This window comes from Cibotium barometz, chromosome 47 (assembly GCF_041138505.1).
Source record: "Cibotium barometz isolate CiBa-2024 chromosome 47, ASM4113850v1, whole genome shotgun sequence".
Classification (NCBI taxonomy): domain Eukaryota; kingdom Viridiplantae; phylum Streptophyta; class Polypodiopsida; order Cyatheales; family Cibotiaceae; genus Cibotium; species Cibotium barometz.
The window spans coordinates 6,268,955-6,286,532 of NC_141092.1; the positions used below are offsets into that span (position 1 = coordinate 6,268,955).

General features: G+C 45.1%; 1 protein-coding gene across 3 annotated transcripts in view; it reads right to left on the reverse strand.

Moving 5' to 3' along the window:
* Positions 1-317: 317 nt before the first annotated feature.
* LOC147611302 (uncharacterized) overlaps positions 318-17,578 on the reverse strand; it is a 49,146-nt gene continuing 31,885 nt past the window's right edge. The window contains exons 3-9 of one of the 3 annotated variants that reach the window (XR_015263738.1): positions 16,371-16,515; positions 16,176-16,282; positions 15,592-15,642; positions 15,440-15,505; positions 14,559-14,644; positions 954-1,064; positions 318-631 (exon numbers count right to left, since the gene is read on the reverse strand). Coding sequence is in view for 2 of the 3 variants with exons in the window: in XM_086784380.1 (XP_086640506.1) it covers positions 954-1,064; positions 15,440-15,505; positions 15,592-15,642; positions 16,176-16,282; positions 16,371-16,515 (480 nt within the window). In the remaining variant the exon portion in view is untranslated. Of the gene's footprint in view, positions 632-786; positions 1,065-14,558; positions 14,645-15,439; positions 15,506-15,591; positions 15,643-16,175; positions 16,283-16,370; positions 16,516-17,578 lie in introns of those variants that run through there. The other 2 variants (XM_086784380.1, XM_086784382.1) reach the window with 2 other exon arrangements.

A 17,578-nucleotide genomic window follows, 5' to 3' on the forward strand; every position in this document is an offset into this window, starting at 1 on the left:
TTGAGATGTAGAAAGCAATGTTATCACATGGCTGGCCGGCTAGGTGTCCATTCCCGAGTCAAGATGAGGATAAGCTGCATAGCCTATAGTATAATGGCATACTCTTAAGCTTTTATTTAATCCTTTCAATCTATTTGCTCTTGTTCATAGTTGTTTGAAAGTCTTTGTTATGGATTTACTAGTGCGATACAATCCTTCCTAACTTTCCAAATGCTAGCCTGTACTCAGAGAGACCCCATATTGAGATGAAACAAGAATCACAATAGTCCCATACATCAGAGACAAGTCAAAAAAGCACTTGCAACAACCTGCCTTACTTTAATAAACAACGATGTTAAATCTGGATTAAAGTTAATAAATTCAAAGTTTCATCTTGTAATGAAGAAAGTGCCAAAATTACTGACACACATTTGGAATGGGAAAGAGTACAGGAAGATGTTCTCCAAGTATCCTACGATTGTATGTAATATAATCCTACATTTGTGTGTAATATAGTCAAAGTTTTCATTACATTTGTGTGTAATATAGTCAAAGTTTTCATTACATTTGTATGTAAAATAGGCCAAACTATCCAGTATCCTACATTTGGAATGGTTGGGGACGAGTACAGGTAGATGTTCTCCCAAGTATCCTACATTTGCATGTAAAATAGCCAAACTTCTCATTAATTTGATGTGCTATAGGCAATAGAAGCCCTCAAAAATAATACCCACGTGAAAAAGTTTAAATTGAATCCTTAGAACCCAAAGAATTCAGCTTGTGTATGCACCTTATAATGACTCAAAATGATTGTAAATCGACTATTATTGCACATTATTAAAGTACATAGCAATTTCCAATTCCTAGTCTTCAAATCATCACAATCTACGAGTCTTCCTTCGCTGTGATTACAACCAACATAACTGCTCTCAGCAATGCACATGTACATGTACATGTGACACACAATTCAATACCTATCTGCCTCTATAATGTATGCACGATGTGCCTTGAAAATGACACTTGAGAGCCTTCGGGTCCGACCATGAAGAGTTCGTATACGAGTCATCTTCATCTTCCTCTAGCTTCTGGCAAATGTCAGACACATGAATGTCACAACACAAAGCTTGAAAAGTCACGGCTCATTAACATAATATGCATTTATTAGTCATTCTCTCATTTCACACCCGTATTAGTTACATAGCAAAACCTCAAGCACATAAACCTCAAGCAAATATGCACCCAAAATGTTACGCTTTGATTAATTAATTAGTTGTGTTGTTTTTTTATTGCCATGATTCTTATTAAACCGCACCCCTTGGGGGGTGGGAAGGAGGCGGTGAGCTGAACCTTCAAGTAACACGATGATGTCCATTGAGACATGATGATGATGTACACAGGTCTTGTCTCATAGGCTGTTTTTTGGCCTTTATCGGGCTCGTCCGACCAGGCATCTCTCTATGGCAGATATCCAGGCCATCCGGCAGAGACCCATGCTAGAGCTCCTAGGATGATTACCACTCCAGCCATATACTGTTGTACTCACTGTCACTTTTGTACTCCCCCATATTCATGTATTCATGTATCCATGTACTCATGTACCCCATTTTGACTAGTAGCATTAGCTTCCCACTCTCCCTAGTTGCTGCTTCCGGATGCTCCCTACTGATGTATTGTAGGGCTAGATACCTTCAATCCTTTCTTTTCTTTTCCAGATAGTGTATCAGATGTCATATGGTTGTAACTTTGGTCTCATAGGTCACTTTGGCCTTTTGAAGACGTTAATATAACATTTCATTTCATTTCATTTCATTTCATTTCTCTCTCTCTCTCTCTCTCTCTCTCTCTCTCTCTCTCTCTCATATTTATAGTCTCTTGCACCGTCTCTTCTTGCATTGGGTGAGTCATTGAAAGCTACATTGCATCTCGTGTATTGTTATCTGTCCAAGTTCCCTCTCACGTAAGAGGCGCTATCTGGTGTTCCGACACTCATCAGCATACCACCCATTCTGAGGATGGGAACCCACTGGTAGGCTGGCCGTAGAGTGCGTAGCGTGGGGGAAGATGGCATAGGTGGAGTTATGGATGATAGAGGAGAGTTGGGCTGTGATGTCAGAGAGAGGTAGTGATAGATCTAGGGTGGGGATTCAATGGGATAAGTGGTCTGCATATACACGATCAAGCTCATGGTGAAACAGGATGTGGGTGTAGGTGGTGATGGGAGGTGTAGGTGTGTGAGACGAGAACAGGAATTGTATTAGTTGTTCCTGAGTGAAGACAATACAGAGGCTTGGCACATTTTGGATGAGAAGACAACCCCCAACCCCATCACACACCCTATCATATGGGAGGCAGCTATATGATGTGCCGGATCAGCCAGAAACGACACACAAACCCAGGCCCACGTCATCCCATCTTTTCATTACTGCAAATGTCACCGAGGCCGTTAAGAAATTGCATGGCATAGTTGTTTCTCATACCGGTACGAACCCATTCGTACGAGGTTTTTTTTTTCCCTAATTCTTTTTTTTGGAAAAAAAAAATTCCGAATGCTTTAAAAAAAATATAGAAACCCTGCTTAACGAAGATCCCAAATACCCGCAATACTTCGCAACTTTCGTGTCCACTCAGTATTCCATATGGGGTTGTTGAGAGACCTAAAAAATCTGGCAAGGTAGACTGGTAGTGTACACTTGATTGGTAGAATGAGAGAATCTTGCTACATCACTTGGAGATCCCTGGTATAAGTAGGCTAGACAGTCAGATTCTCAAGTTATGTACAAGGAAGAAGATTTGGACATGGCCATTTTGATCTAGAGAGGAGTCCCTAAACCTATCACTCTAGACGCACTGCTTGTATTTGTGCAAGGATGGTCCCTTAGTCATAAACGCTACACTGGGAGACCTTTGGTATTGCATTACCCATCCAGGTTCTTTTTTGGAGACAATCGGGAGATCCAACTGGGAGAGACACATATCCATGTTCTGGTTCCTCAAGCATTGTAAACTTCTCCCCTCCCAACCTTCCCTCACATTCAAGCTTGAAGCTCCATAGGTTGTAAGTGTTTAAAAAAAACCGTATTTTATCGTAAGGTATCTGAAAATTTCATATCGTACCAAAAAATCCCGTACGGTATCGTATTTTTGTACCGTGACAACTATGTTGCATGGTTAAGGCTTATTAGCCAAGGGTGTGGGGACTTGGAGGGTTCACACACGAGCTAAGGGCGCTAGCAAGAAGAGATCTTGATTGGTTGTGGGCTTATAAATAATACCCAAGTGCTAATAATAATAGCTAGGAGCTATTTATGGCTAAAAGCTTCATATTACTATATAAGGGACCTAGGGTCACTTATTAGACAAAAGAGAACAAGGAGCCACGCGGTAGCCTCGAGCTACTACAGAGCGTGCAAGATCTCATGGCCATGGAGCTGTCAGCGGGTGGCTATGGCTTGGTGGTATGGGACGCCAGGTTGGGGTCATCGGTGACTAGCAGGCAAACCTTGCTATGATTTCTCAGGTATGTCCTCAACCTTGATCCACAATGGTTCTATGTCTGATTATCTATGGGCATACTCTAGTGAAGACCTTGCATTGGTATTAGAGCCCAGATCAAACAAAGCATGAACCAAGGCATGGAGGAAGTAAACGATTGTACTCTCATGCGGGTGTGCAAGAAAAGCCCCCGGGAAGAATGAAGTTTCTGCCCTACTTCTTGCCTGGCTGGTTCACGTTTGCAAGGAGTGTACTGCTCATGGCGTGGGGGGGGATTTTGCCTTTTGCATAAGGGCTTGAGAGCCTAAACGGGCCTTTGACAAGGCCAAAGGCAGCCCGGCCATGGGAGGCTTGGGCTGACCAGCCTAATCAAGCCATGCTATCAACGCGGCAGCCCACACACGAGCTGGAGCTTGTATAGGCTCAAATGCGCACAGTAAATAGCGGCATCTGGGCAGCGCAAGGATGACAGCACACAGCTCAGGCACTAGGCACAGCAGGCCGTACAGTCAGCAGCAGGGCCAGTCTGGCAGAAACAGGAAGGGCCAAAAGTCACACCACAAGACGACCAAGCTGGGTCAGCCGCCAGGGCCATGATAGTTGAGGCCTAAAGGTGGCCAAGAACAGGCCTAAGGCGGCCTTGGCCCAAGCAGACAGTCCCAAAGTAGTGGGCCTTATGCCAGCGTCATTAGGACGGCTGGGCCAGCCCATAGGCAGCCAGCCTAGGCACTAACAGGCCACCCAGCAGGGGCTGTGCACACAGTAGGGTGCAGCAGCGTGTAGGCAGCATACACGCGAGAAGAGAGACTAAAAGTGTTGGACAGATGGGGCCAGCACTCACAGAGAGAGAGACAGAGGCAGGTAGAGAGAGAGGGTGAATTCAAAAAAAGCAAGCTGTTTGTTGTTTTTTTAGATAAGGCAATGGCCACGATTTTTTTTAAAGAAAGCAAAGTTTTTTAAGAGCTAAGGACAATGCCTAATAAAACAAAGGGCTAAGCTTTTTATAAAAAAAGCCAAGGGCCATGCTTTATAAATCAAGGAGTAAAGCTTTTGGCAAAAAAAAAAAAAAACTAAGATTTTTATTTGAAGAATTCAAAAGGCAAGCTTTTGAGAAAAGCAGAAAGCTTTTTTAAAACCTCTATAAAAGATTTACCCTCTCATTGTTTTATGTACCTTGAAATCTTTCAAGAATCTCTCAAGAAGCTCTCCAAGTGCACGGAGCAAAGTTTTCGTGCCGGTCTTTATTAAGCTCTTGTTCAAGAAGAATTTACAGAAACCTTTCACTTCTTTCCAATTCGTAAATCATCACCTTTTACAACTGCTTTTTCCAAGAAAAGTACGCAAGTTTGGCAGAACTGCTGCCCAGGCCAAGGTGGCCTGAGAGTGATCATTCAGCCATGACGCGGATGGGGCCTAAGCATCATAGACCCCGCCATTTAGAGCCGCACCCTGCTGGGCAAGCTGGTTGTTAGAGGACTCCTTCCCGGTGGTGAGCGTCGGAAGGACTTCCTCTTGGCCCGGATTTCAGCCTGTACCCCAAGCTTGGGGGGCCCTTGGCCGCAGAGCACTAGATGGATCTTCACAGAGATGCCGGCCCGCGGATTCAGCCCAGCTTTTGAGGACAAATTTGCAGCCAGCCTACTCCGTGCTTGGGATCACCTCGGGCCAGCCCTTAGACAGTTAGCTCCGGTTAGCAGGCCCTTAGGCAGTTAGCTCCAGTAGCCTCAAAGGAGCATCTTCGGAAGGCCCTGATCTAGAACCCCCTAATCCATTTACCCAATGGCCATATGTTGGGGGCCCGTCCTCATGTATCATGGGGAGTGTTGAGCATAGGACCCGCGGTGTCCTAGTGTTCTTGTTCCAAGCAATGACACTTAGCTTGTATCTAGAGTAGGTATCATGGCATGTTGCCTTTGTCAGTGTGTTGGGTGTGTTTTGGCTTTGCATCATTACATTTTGTATCCTTACAGCATTGTCTGCTTGCATGATGTGTCTTTGAGCTCAAGCCATGACGATAGTTTTTTGAGGAGCTTCCTGATGTGGCTTTATATCCAATACAAGGTCTTGGCAACAGAAGTAGATACAGCTTTGGGTGATATGGTATGGTCCTAGTTGTGGAGGGTTTGAGGTGGTGTAGCATGCAGTGGAAGCGTAGATGTAGAATCCTGTCACACAAAGTCTCACACCGCTTTTGAATCTTGAGTTTCGTGAGTCTTTAGCAATCCACTTTATCCACTTTTTCACTTCACACTGAGAGAAATGAAATGAAATCAAATGATATATTAACATCTCTAAGAGAACACAATGGCCTATGAGACCAAAACTGAGAGTACATCTAAAGTTGGTGTCTCATCAAAGAGAACAACCAAATGAAACTAAAAAGTACAATAAACTGACTATCTTACAATTAGAAGAACTGTTAAGTAAAACTCCTAGATGATACACACACAGAAATGAAATGATATATTAACGTCTCTAAGAGGCCATAATGGCCTCTTAGACCAAAACTGAGAGTACATATGAAGTTGGTGTCTCATCAAAGAGAACAACTAAATGAGACTAAAAAGTACAATAAATTGATTGTCTTACAGTTATAAGAACAGAATTGTAAGACTCCGAGATGATACTGAGTAGAAAATACTGGAAAATGTATATCAGGTAGATCCATGTATGCTGATCAATTAAAGTGTTGCCCTCTCCTTAGATCAAATATCTCCGCCATGGGGCTGTCTAGAATGGAGAGGTCGTAGAAGTGAGGTAGGCGCCTCCGATGCCGAGCAATAATGGCTCTGATCTGGCGATGGTGAGGATGCCGTGGTCGGGATCGTGGTGGGCGTGGCCGACGAGCACGACATAAGATGACTGCTCTATCAGTGTGACTCCGTGGGAGAGTGGTCGGTGCCCTGATGGCCCAATGGAGGAGGTATCAGGAGGTGTGTGGGCTGGGTTGCTGATGCTGGTGCCGAAGAAATCTGTCAGGGTCCTCTGTCTAGGTACATCATGGCTCGGTCTCCTGTCTGCCAAGAGGGTCTCTTTGTGTCTCCTAAGCTCAAGTAGAAACAATCCCGGGCATCTCTGATCCTCAAACTCCATGACCCTGCGTAACAGCCCAAAACCCTCTCAGAAGAGGCAGTGATATCTCCCTCGGTTCTCATAATAGACTGTACATCAACAAATGTAGTGCTCCTCTGTCTCTCCCTCCTGGTAGCATAGCTGACAAATGCGGTCATCCAAGATCTGATGCACATATCGCCCTGTCTCAATCCACAGCTGGTGTGATGAGGTCCGGATCTATCCAATGGCACAACGTATCCCATGTGATAGGTGTACATCCATGTATGCCGGGCGGGTGATAAAATCATCTGGTGAGAGGTGTAGAAAATGTCTTTTGTAATGAGCCATTTTCGTGTCTAAGGGCTCAAGGGGACTAGTCCATGTCCTCTTTGTGTCCACTCTAATGATATCCATCCTGATCACGTGGTTTTGCTCTGAGCGGGTGAGATCCAAAAATGTACAATCCAGACTGTACTGAGAAAGGGTGGTAGTGCCTCTATCCGCAAACAATGTAGGTCAAACCATGATCTCATCTGAGCATACCAGCAATAAGTATCTCCATCCTCTGCCAACTGTATGGATGAGGTCAATGCCAATCGGGAGTACCCCTGCTGAGGGAGCTCCCATAGCCGCTGTAAAAAGGTAATTGCCTGGAATAGGGCCTCGGTCACTACTAGTGCGGCACCCAGCTCAGCCCGAACAATCTCATGTGGTACTGATCATTTGTTCCGAATCATGCGGGCAATCATCATAATCAGTCGTCTCTCCATTTGCCTCCATCCCTCATCCGTCCCTCTCTGAGATCTGTGATGTATGCTGGGCCCCCAAATTGGAGCTCCGTACATGAGGGTCGATGTGACAAGCATATCAAATAGCCACAATTTGGTACGCAGCTCCTGAAACTGTATGTGTGCACACTGCCTCTCAAGTGCCCCCAAGGCTGCATGCCCTCGAGCTAATCTAGCTGCTGCTGCCTCCTTCAGGGAGAAAGGCGGTCCTCTGAAAGTAACTCCCAAGTAGACATATGACCTGACGTACTCAACCGGCTCCCCTCAGAAAGTGAACTGAGGCTCTGATCTTGTCACCCATGCCTGTGTGGTGTTAAACACCATAACCTTGGTTTTCCCAAGGTTCGCTGCTGTCAGATCTCTATCCGCACACAAAGCCTGTAATGCATCCAGGTGTCTCTGTAATCCCTCCGGAGAGTCTGAGATTAGAACAATATCATCAGCATATAACAAGATGGGTATCAACACCCCTGCCAGGCATGCCCCTGGGCCTCCCAATCTGTCTACATAATCGGAGACCACAGCAATGTACAGTCCAAAGAGGGTGGGCGATAGCGGGCATCCCTGCTTCACCCCTATCGTGCTAGTCACCATATCGGATAGTCCGCCTGAAGCTCGGACTTTACTTGTCACAGACTCATACAAAGCATATATCCCCCACTGCATATCCTCGGGTACCTCAATGTCATGCAATCTGTGCATAAGCCTGTTACGTGGTACGGTATCGAAGGCTTTGTGGAAGTCCACAAAGCAGCAGTATATCCTTCTCTTCTATGCCCTGCCCTCTTCAATAAGTGCCCGAAGTGTTAGTATGTGATCCAAGGTAGTAAATCCTCTCCTGAAGCCGGCATGTCCATGTGCTCAATGACCATGCCTCTCTGCCCAGCGGCTCAGCTCCGACTCCAATATAGAGCCATATAGTTTGGCCAAGTAATGACCAATCATGATCGTCCTGTAATTGCCTCGTACCATGGGGTCCCCACTCTTAAAGAGTGGTACAATGATATGCTAGGTCCAGCTTGCCAGGAAACCCTCACAAATGGCACGATTAAACACATGTACGATGAGCGGAGCCAAAGTGTCGCGCACATATGAGAAGTGCTCTCCAACTAGCCCATCATGATCCTGTGCCTTTCCATTCTGTAACCTATCTATCGCATCTAGCACCATCCGCATAGTAAAAAAGGTGCTGCTAGCCAGTCTAGCTCCCAGTGGGAGGGGGGGTGGGGGACTATCCTGGTGCATCATATAGCTCTCTAGCATAAGTATGCCATGCCTCAAGTGCAGTAATCGGAGTACCAGGCTGTCTCTCCTGAAACATCTTCCATGCCCTCTTGCTGTCCTTCCCCAGGAAGAGTTGGTAGATCTCCTCCTCTTTTTCGCAATCAGCCATACATGTCTTCAAAGTGCCTTCATACGATGCATCTGTTGTGCCAATCTCCTGGAGCATGTCATCCTTCCATTCTGCATCTCTTTTTTCATTTCCGTGTGCATCAAGGCTTGGGCTAATTCCATTTCAACCCGTACTTGGGCTTGCATTTCTCCCTTCAATTGCGCATATATCTCTTCCTTCACTGTTTCGTATATCACTTTCCTTTGGGCATGCATCTGCTCGGTCCATTCTCTTGTCGCATGGTGTTCATCTATGTCCTTATGTGCAGCTGTATCTCCTCATAAAGGGCCCCATCTCATTGGGCCATCTTCGCAAGCCTTCGTGAGCTAGGGGACATGATCCCTTCCCTCAGTCTTCTACGGTAGGCATTTGGTGCCTTCGTGGGGGTGTGAAAGGCTGTCCCACCCACCCCTGCTCAGGCCCCCAAGGCAACAACTAGGGTAAAACATGTCTCAATCCCAGGAGGGAGAACAAGATGGTGGGCAGTGTAGCCAGAGACACACAGCGCAGGTGGGCACCGCAGACAGAGCACCCAAAGGCACACAAAGCAGGCAAAGAGGCGCGCACAGAACAAAAAAGGGGGATTGCCTGCGCACAGGCCAGAGCGGAGAGGTGCGCAGCTAGGCGCGTACAGAGCAGAGCAGAGAGGCAGACAGAGGGAAGCCACATCAAAGCGTCTACATCAGGCGAAGAGAGAGAGAGAAGATAGCCACCTACGCGAGGCGCAATCAGTAGTGGGGCTAAGCTCAGGTCACACCATGGCGCAAAGAGAGAGAGAAATGAAATGAAATGATATGATATATTAATGTCTCTAAGAGGCCATAGTGGCCTATGAGACCAAAACTGAGAGTACATCTGAAGTTGGTGTCTCATCAAAGAGACCAACTAAATGAGACTAAAAGTACAATAAACTAATTGTCCTACAGTTATAAGAACAGAACTGTAAGACTCCGAGATGATACTGAGTAGAAAATACTAGAAAATACTGAAAAATGTATATCAGGTAGATCCATGTATGCTGATCAGTTGAAGTGTTGCCCTCCCCTTAGATCAAGTATCTCCGCCATGGGGCTGTCGGTCGTAGAAGCGAGGTAGGCGCCTCCGATGCCGAGCAATAATGGCTCTGATGTGGCGATGGTGAGGATGCCGTTATTAACGTCTTCAAAAGGCCAAAATGACCTATGAGACCAAAAAGGTTACAACAATTGGTGGATCTGATACAATGTCTGTGTAAGAAAAGCTAAAACAACTAAACAACTAACTGAAACTGAAACAACAACTATGAGGAAAAGTAAGGTACTAGGAGGTCCTAATGGATAGCATCTGGGAAGGAAAACTCCACCAACAAAGGTAAGCATCATATACATCACTATCCAAAGATGTCTCTCATCGGTCGATGGCGGATATCCTCAATGTCCTCCATGGTGATTACCCACTGCAGGGCCCCTTCCTATTGCTAGCAGTATTTTCTTTTATTACTTTGAAGAGAATTACTGTATGACTGAGTTTAGGACTATAGATAAGCCAAACACAAGACCTTCGGAAGAGACTGTGCTGTTGTGCCAAACTCTAACTCTGTTGCTAGAGCTCCCCTCCTGGGGCAACACAAGAGAGAGAACCTTCGCTCCGATACCACTTTAACAGGCACGGGTGCTTAGCTTATCTTCAAGAAAACAACAAATTCACGCGTAAAACCTTGAGAAAATCACCAATGAGGTAATAGCTCAAGTGGTGAAGGTGTTCGCCTAGGACCAAGAGGTCTTGGGTTCAAAACCCCCCTTGGTGCCTCCTCAGCGGATAGCCTACGGGCGGATAATTAAATGCCCATGGGCGGGCACCTCCAAGTAGTGAAAAATCAATAACTACGGGAGGATCTTGGGCCTAACGCCAGTGAAAAAAAAAATTTGAGAAAATCTAAAAAATAAACAAAAGAGAGAGTAGAGAGAGAAGACACCACACTAGGGGTCAGAATAGCCTTGGGCCATCCAAACCCCCCCCTCCCCCTCTCCGAGTTATATTAGATAAAACCCCTTGGAAGAGTCTTGAGTACAAGTTCTTAGAGCTAGAGAGCTCTCTCGTCTTTTTACATGTCTCAACAATGATAGAATAGCTGAATTTATAGTTCTTGCCCAAAATCACTTGAGAAAAGCCCTTTAAAACTCACTTATAGCCTGAAAAGCATCTTTTTAATACTAAAAGCTCTTTCTTTTTTCAATACTTAAAAAGCTTTTAATCTTTTGCTTTCCGAAAGCTAGTCGCATCATTCCAAGCCTGTAAGGTGGCCTTGCGCTACTATCCTACCACGTATCAATGCCATGTCACCATCGCCATGTCATCAATGCCATGTCACTTTTTTTTTGGGTGTGTGTTGCGTTTTTGCATATCAGCAACCTGGATTTTGATGCTTCGGTGAGACGAGAACATGCTATGGAAAGTTGTCCACATCCAAGTTTGTGGTTATGGATGTTCTCCTTATGCATTCAAGGAGAACGCGAATTAAATTAAGGGGGGAAGTATGTTACATACCGACAAGCCCAAGATTAGGCTAGGGGTTGTGCTAGCCTACGATTAAGGTTAGAGTTAACCCATGATTAGGATTAAGGCTTAGCCAAGGACATGGAGACTTGGAGGATTCACACGTGGGCTTAGGGCGCTAGCAAGAAGAGGTCTTGATCGGCTATGGACTTGTAAATAATAGCCACGTGCTAATAATAACAACTAGGAGCTATTTATGGCTAAAAGCTTATGAATAAAGCAAGAGAGATTTATAAATAAAAGCAGGCCACTTGAAGCAGGGCTATTACTATGTAAGAGACCTAGGGTCACTTATTAGACACAAAAGATCAACGAGCCACACGGTAGCTTGGGGCTACTATAGAGCGTGCAAGATCTCATGACCATGGAGCCATCAACGGGTGGCTACGGCTTGATGGTATGGGACACCAGGTTGGGATCATCGGTGACTAGCACGCTCGCAGGAATCTGACCTCACGCTCAGGGGTGATTCGAGGTACCAAACCTACAGTTGGGTGGTGAGTTTCTAGCCACAATCTATCGCAATTACGTGACATGTTCTACGTTCAGGTCTAATGGCTTCTCAAGTATGTCCTCAACCTTGATCCACAGTGGTTCTATGTCTGATTATCCATGGGCACGGTCTAGTGAAGACCTTACAAAGGCCATGTCTGAGCAAAAGAAGGTGTTGGACACAGTTATATATCAGCATGAAAAACAAATAGAAGGCCTACGCAAGGAAATCCAAGGCAAAATCGACTAAATTCCAGAGCTGAAAGCAAAGCTGAGTCGACAGGAAGAGGATATCCAGGCCCTGAAAGAGATACAGGCAACCCCTGAACCTGCCCCACTGATAGGGTAACTTAGGGCACAAAGACTCAGTGGAGGTAGTGAAGAGACACAAACCCCCGCAAAGCATTATACATGAGACCCTATAGGAGGAAAAATGCAGGAAAGCCCGGTCCCTTTATGTCCGGGTAAGCGGACTACAGGTGGGACATTCCCACAAGGCAAATGCTTTGGCACTCTGCCAAATGTTGGGTGTAGACGCAACCCCCCCTCCCCCCCCCCTCCCTTTCACAAATACATGGAGAGAAAGGAAGGACATGACACGAGAACAGCCCCTTATCATCAGTTTCCCCAATGTCACTAGTAGACACACCTTGGATAGGTGGGCTGCCTTCAAGGGCTCACAAGTTTACATAGGGGATGATCTCACCCTAGCTCAGGTGGCACACCGGTAGGAAGCGATGGTAAGAGTTCATAAGGCCTGCAAAGAGGGAAAGTGGGCGGTGAACAAAGATGATCAGATCATTATCACTAAGCGTCACCCCAAATAGGGGCACAAGTTCTATGAGAACAAACACTTAAGGTTAGCAATATGGCACCCTATGGTTGGATCCAGGCGGTTTGAGCAACACTCAGAGGCAGGGATGTCATTTTCTATACAGAGACTCATCAAAGCCCTGAGAGGGGTTTACCATACATAGCTGGGTTCAAGTGGGAGTCAACTTTCCGAGGCAAGACCGGTAGATCATGAGGAGTATGTGGGTCAAGAAAGGTAGTTGTCCTTTTTAGACCCCACCTCCGACAGATTCTCAGCATCATCCTGAAGGACGAGGACACAGCTACAGCTTACTGGAGACAAAGTGATCCTCATAGTTGTGTGTTATTTTGCACTGAGCCATTCCCCTTAACGCCGTGCAGCATGGGCAGTCACCATAATTACCATTATATGGGGATATTATGGAGTTCTCATAGCTAGGGGAAGTCCTCCTGCTCGGGGACTTCAACGCCAGGACAGGGAGTAGCCAAGTCCCACTACTTGATCTGGATGACCCTATCAGACTACAGGAGCTGGACATCACTAGCACAGGGTTACAGAGATAATCACGGGACCGAGAGGAGGTCATGGTGTATGGGAGACTTCTCCTAGAATTGGGAGGTGCACATGCACTCGTTACCTATAACAGGATGTCCCGATGGCCCTCCACTCCAACGCCCTCAACTCCTTCCCTTACTCAAGAGGTACCAAGACCATGGACTACTTGATGGGATCTGCGGCTTTGGCACACCTCCTTGACTTTTCCATCCCGCCACCCCCCTTTGAAGCCAAACATTCCTACCTCTCTTTCATTCTTACCTGCACACCACCCATCACCCCCCATCTCACATTACACCTCGGTCCATTTTGAACACGAGCTTGACCCTGTTTACTCCAAATACATGTACCGTCACCTTCAGGATGTGGATCCTTCTATCCTCCTACCTGCCCTCACATCACAGCTCACCGGCATTCTCCACACATCTGCCACCACTTCTTTCATCTGCACGCGGCAGTCTACCACCAAGCCACCCTGCAGTTCTATGCCCCATAACCATTGGTCTAATGACGAATGCCGAGAACCACATCCTCACGAAGCGCCAAGCGTAACAGATTTCTCAACGCCTCACCCAAAGCAAGAAACAACAGTTCTACACTCGGAAAGAGTATGAATTATACCAACTGTTAAATAATCATTGTATAGTATGTGATGCAAGTATATGAGATTGCATGTGAAATAAGAGCTACACAATCAAGAGCATGAAATTTGCAAAGTTGTAACACATCCTTGAAGGATTTCTTGAAACTTATTGTTAACTTGGGATTCAAGAATGCTAGTGTGAATTTTTTTCAAGGAACAAACTAAGATTTGAAGAGATTTGTGGGTTTCTAAGCATCAATTGTATTGAAAGGATAATTCGTGCTTCAAATCCATGTAAAAATCGTGTTGCTCAATTATAGTGCATGAGCATTCCTGGCACACTCATAGTTCTCATGCAAAAGTCTTCAGAGATGCTTGAAGAGATTCTCATCTCCATTAAGGTGAGGGTTGCCACTTTCACATGCAAGGTTAATTTGTTTAGCCTTAGCTTCTCAAGCCTTGGCTTCCTCTTAGGCTTACGTTTTGATATCTTCCTTTTGTTGTTTTTCTTATTTCTTTTGATGGATCTCAGCTAACATATCCTAAGTTAGAGACCCATAGTACCCTCAATGTTTTCAATTTCAGCCGAGCCTTCACCCACTCTTTTTTACGAAACCCATTCCAAATAAAATTATGAGGTTCCTCTCTTTAAGTTTCTTTTTTTTTAGTTGTTTGAAACATTTCTTTTGTTGGGCCAAAATACAAAGAGGATTGGGGGAAACTCGGAGAACATTGCCCCCCCACACTCCTGGTACCCCCTTTAGAAGGATCTTTTTCTGGAAAAAAAAATAAAAAAATAAAAAAGAGTTCATGACTTTCATTGCAACTCTCACACCTTAATAACAACTATCATCTGGACAAGACAAGGCATACCCTTGTCTGTCTTACTGAGAACCAATTGCTGATTTAACAGACTAGCCTGCTCTTTCCGACCTTTGCATGCTTCTATCAAATTCTTTCTGACAATAAACATTTGAATGATAATGAGAAATTCACAAACAGATGCGAGACGCAAAAATGTGTGCATATACCACATTTTTTTACCAGATTGGTGGCACTCAAGCCTCAACAGAAAGGAAAGATAAGAATGCATGAAACAATCTCTTAACAAAATAGTAGGATGGGTGGTTGGTTGGATCCATTTTGGGCTGTATATGGACGACAGTTGACATCAGCAGCTCCCCCACGGCTACCTCAACAGGATCCCCCAGGAAAGACGATCAATCTGGCTCTTGCCAACAGCCTGATGGCCCCCGAAGTGGAATGTAATCACATGGATGTATCTGATTAGTCCTATAGGTCAGATGTGGCCTCTAAAGGACGTTAATATAGTTTTCTTTCTTTCTTTCTTTCTTTCTTTCCCTCTCTTGAGTCCTTGAGCACAATGTAGCAAACGGAATCAAGATCCATGGACCCACCCCATCGCCCTTATCACCCCCATCCTGTGGGAACTACGAGATTCACCCACAAGTGCTGAAGGAAGCTAGGGGTCATAGATCAGCCATATAACTTCAATTGATAGAGACAGTTGGAGAAGGGCAACTTCTCAGTATTGAGACTGAAAAAGAGTCAAACAAAAGAGAAAACGGGCAACTAATCCTGGCACTAGGACCAATTATACATCTCTCCTTGTCCTCAAGTAAGGGACCTCGCCACATTTGAAGCATTGTGGATGTGCCTCACAGACATGAAATAATCCAGCATATTTGGTTGTGTTTACTTTTTTTTTAACATTAATTTTAGAGAAGTATTACCTTTTGCTCTTGTTGTTGCTTGTAATACCAAGCCATCATTGCCTTCTGAGTTTCTGCATCTACTGGCTGATGAATAGAAGCAACCAATCTCAGAATAGAGTATGATGATTAATTTAAAAGTTTAAAAGCTGCAATTTACAATGCTTGCTTACAGGTTCACGTGGTGGTGGAGCACGGCCTCTAGCTTGTAGTTTGGCAATGACCTAAAATGTGATGATAATCACAATAAAAATTTACAAAGAGATCTTTTGAGTACCCAAAATTACAAAAATATGTATGTTTGAATCATAGTTGCCAGAAGTAGGAACTGAGAAATGAGAAAGGTGGACAAAAGAGAAAAGGGGAATGAGAACGGGAGTAACTTCATAAAATTGATTAAAAGGTGTAAAGTGACCAAGACAACATAGAAATGCCAGTAAGAAGCAATGTGACGGTTAAAGAAAGTCTGACATATCAAGGACTTGTCATTGCAGATATGGGGAACAGCATTTGTCGCTGGGGTAGCAAATTTTCCCTGGTTCTACAATGCTGTTTCCCCCTTCCCTAATGTCCACCCAAGATGCCTGTTCCCACAACCGTTCTCCCATATCTCACATGTTGGGATTGTGAAACGGTCTTGTTCTGTTCCCATGCTGGGTGACACTATCCCCTGCAACTGTGGTTTGAAAACATACTTTTCCTAGTTCCATATAGGAAGAACTAATATCGTGTTTTTCATTGTTGGTGTTTTGCTTACCTTTGTTTTGTCATTCTTGCCCACATGGTCGGAGAATCTCTTCTCCCGCATTAACTCCTTACCAGCCCACCACATCTGTGCCAAGTCAGGATCCATCAAGTCCCCATCTGCAAAAGAAACATGAACAATTTTCTTAAAAAAGGCATGAGGACACAAATTGCAAAAATAAAAAGACCTAAATGCAAAAAAGTGAACCTTTAAAGGTGCCATTTAACAATTGATGTACAGGATCATAATCTGGAAGTCCCATGGGGTAACACATCATTACTGCCCCTCTCACATTTTGTAAAGCTTCTTTCAAAAGGCTTGCATTGAGTGTCACTTTATGCAGCACTTGCTCCTGTTTTAAACCAGCTGGGGTCAACTATTTGTAGCAAGAATCAAAAGAAGTAATGCAACTGCTGTCTTATAAACTTAAACAAAAATAAATTAAAACTGTAACAAGCTACCAATAGTGACACAAAAAATTTATGCCTCTCTCTCTCTCTCTCTCTGTCTCTCTCTCTCTGTCTCTCTCTATGCTTTATGGAGTGCAGATATGGGGACTTTCAGTGGGCCATCACAGCGCAGGCGGGTGGAGAGGTATGGAGAGGCCTTTGGTATCTATGATTGCTAGGATTATTAGAGCCAAGGCCGTGGTACCTCATGAGATTATTCGAGCAGAGCTGGCGGCTGCCCCTCTGGTGATTGAGGCTCTTACAAGATCAGTCTCCTACATACATGGCTTGTGGGATCTCCCCCGAGACAGATATGCACGCCTCGCCCTGGAGTCCTCCCGACAGTTAGCTTTACAGGGAGACACGGCTTGTTGGTATGGACAGATGACATCTTGGTTCCAGGCACATGGTTTTAGCATGGACAGATTGCCTCCCTTCCAGTATTCTTTGGAGGAACCCTCTCTCACTCTCACACGGACAGATTGCCTCCCTTCCAATATTCTTTGGAGGAACCCTCTCTCACTCTCACACGGACAGAGATTACCAGACTCATCCGTCAGGATTTAGTTCAGCTGGACATTAGGAGGACATGGATACAGCCGACTGAGGAACTGGGCACGAAGATGGCTTTCTACAGAGAGCATTTTCTTCAGCTCACACCAGATGGTTTTGTGATCAGACCCAGTTACATGGATGTACACTTGTCTCATGCAGTACGATGTGCTATTGGTCAGATTCGCACATCCTCACACCAGCTTGAGATTGAGATTGGCCGATATAGAGGTATACCAGCTGAGGCCAGGATATGCGGAGTATGCCATGGGGAGCCAGAGACAGAGCTGCATTATATATGCCATTGTACTGCATACTATGAGATACGTGGTCGTTTCCACTGTTTATTCAGAGAGGGTTTTGGACCACTTTCTAGAGTCGTGGGGTACCAAGACCAGAGGTGTTTGGGATTGT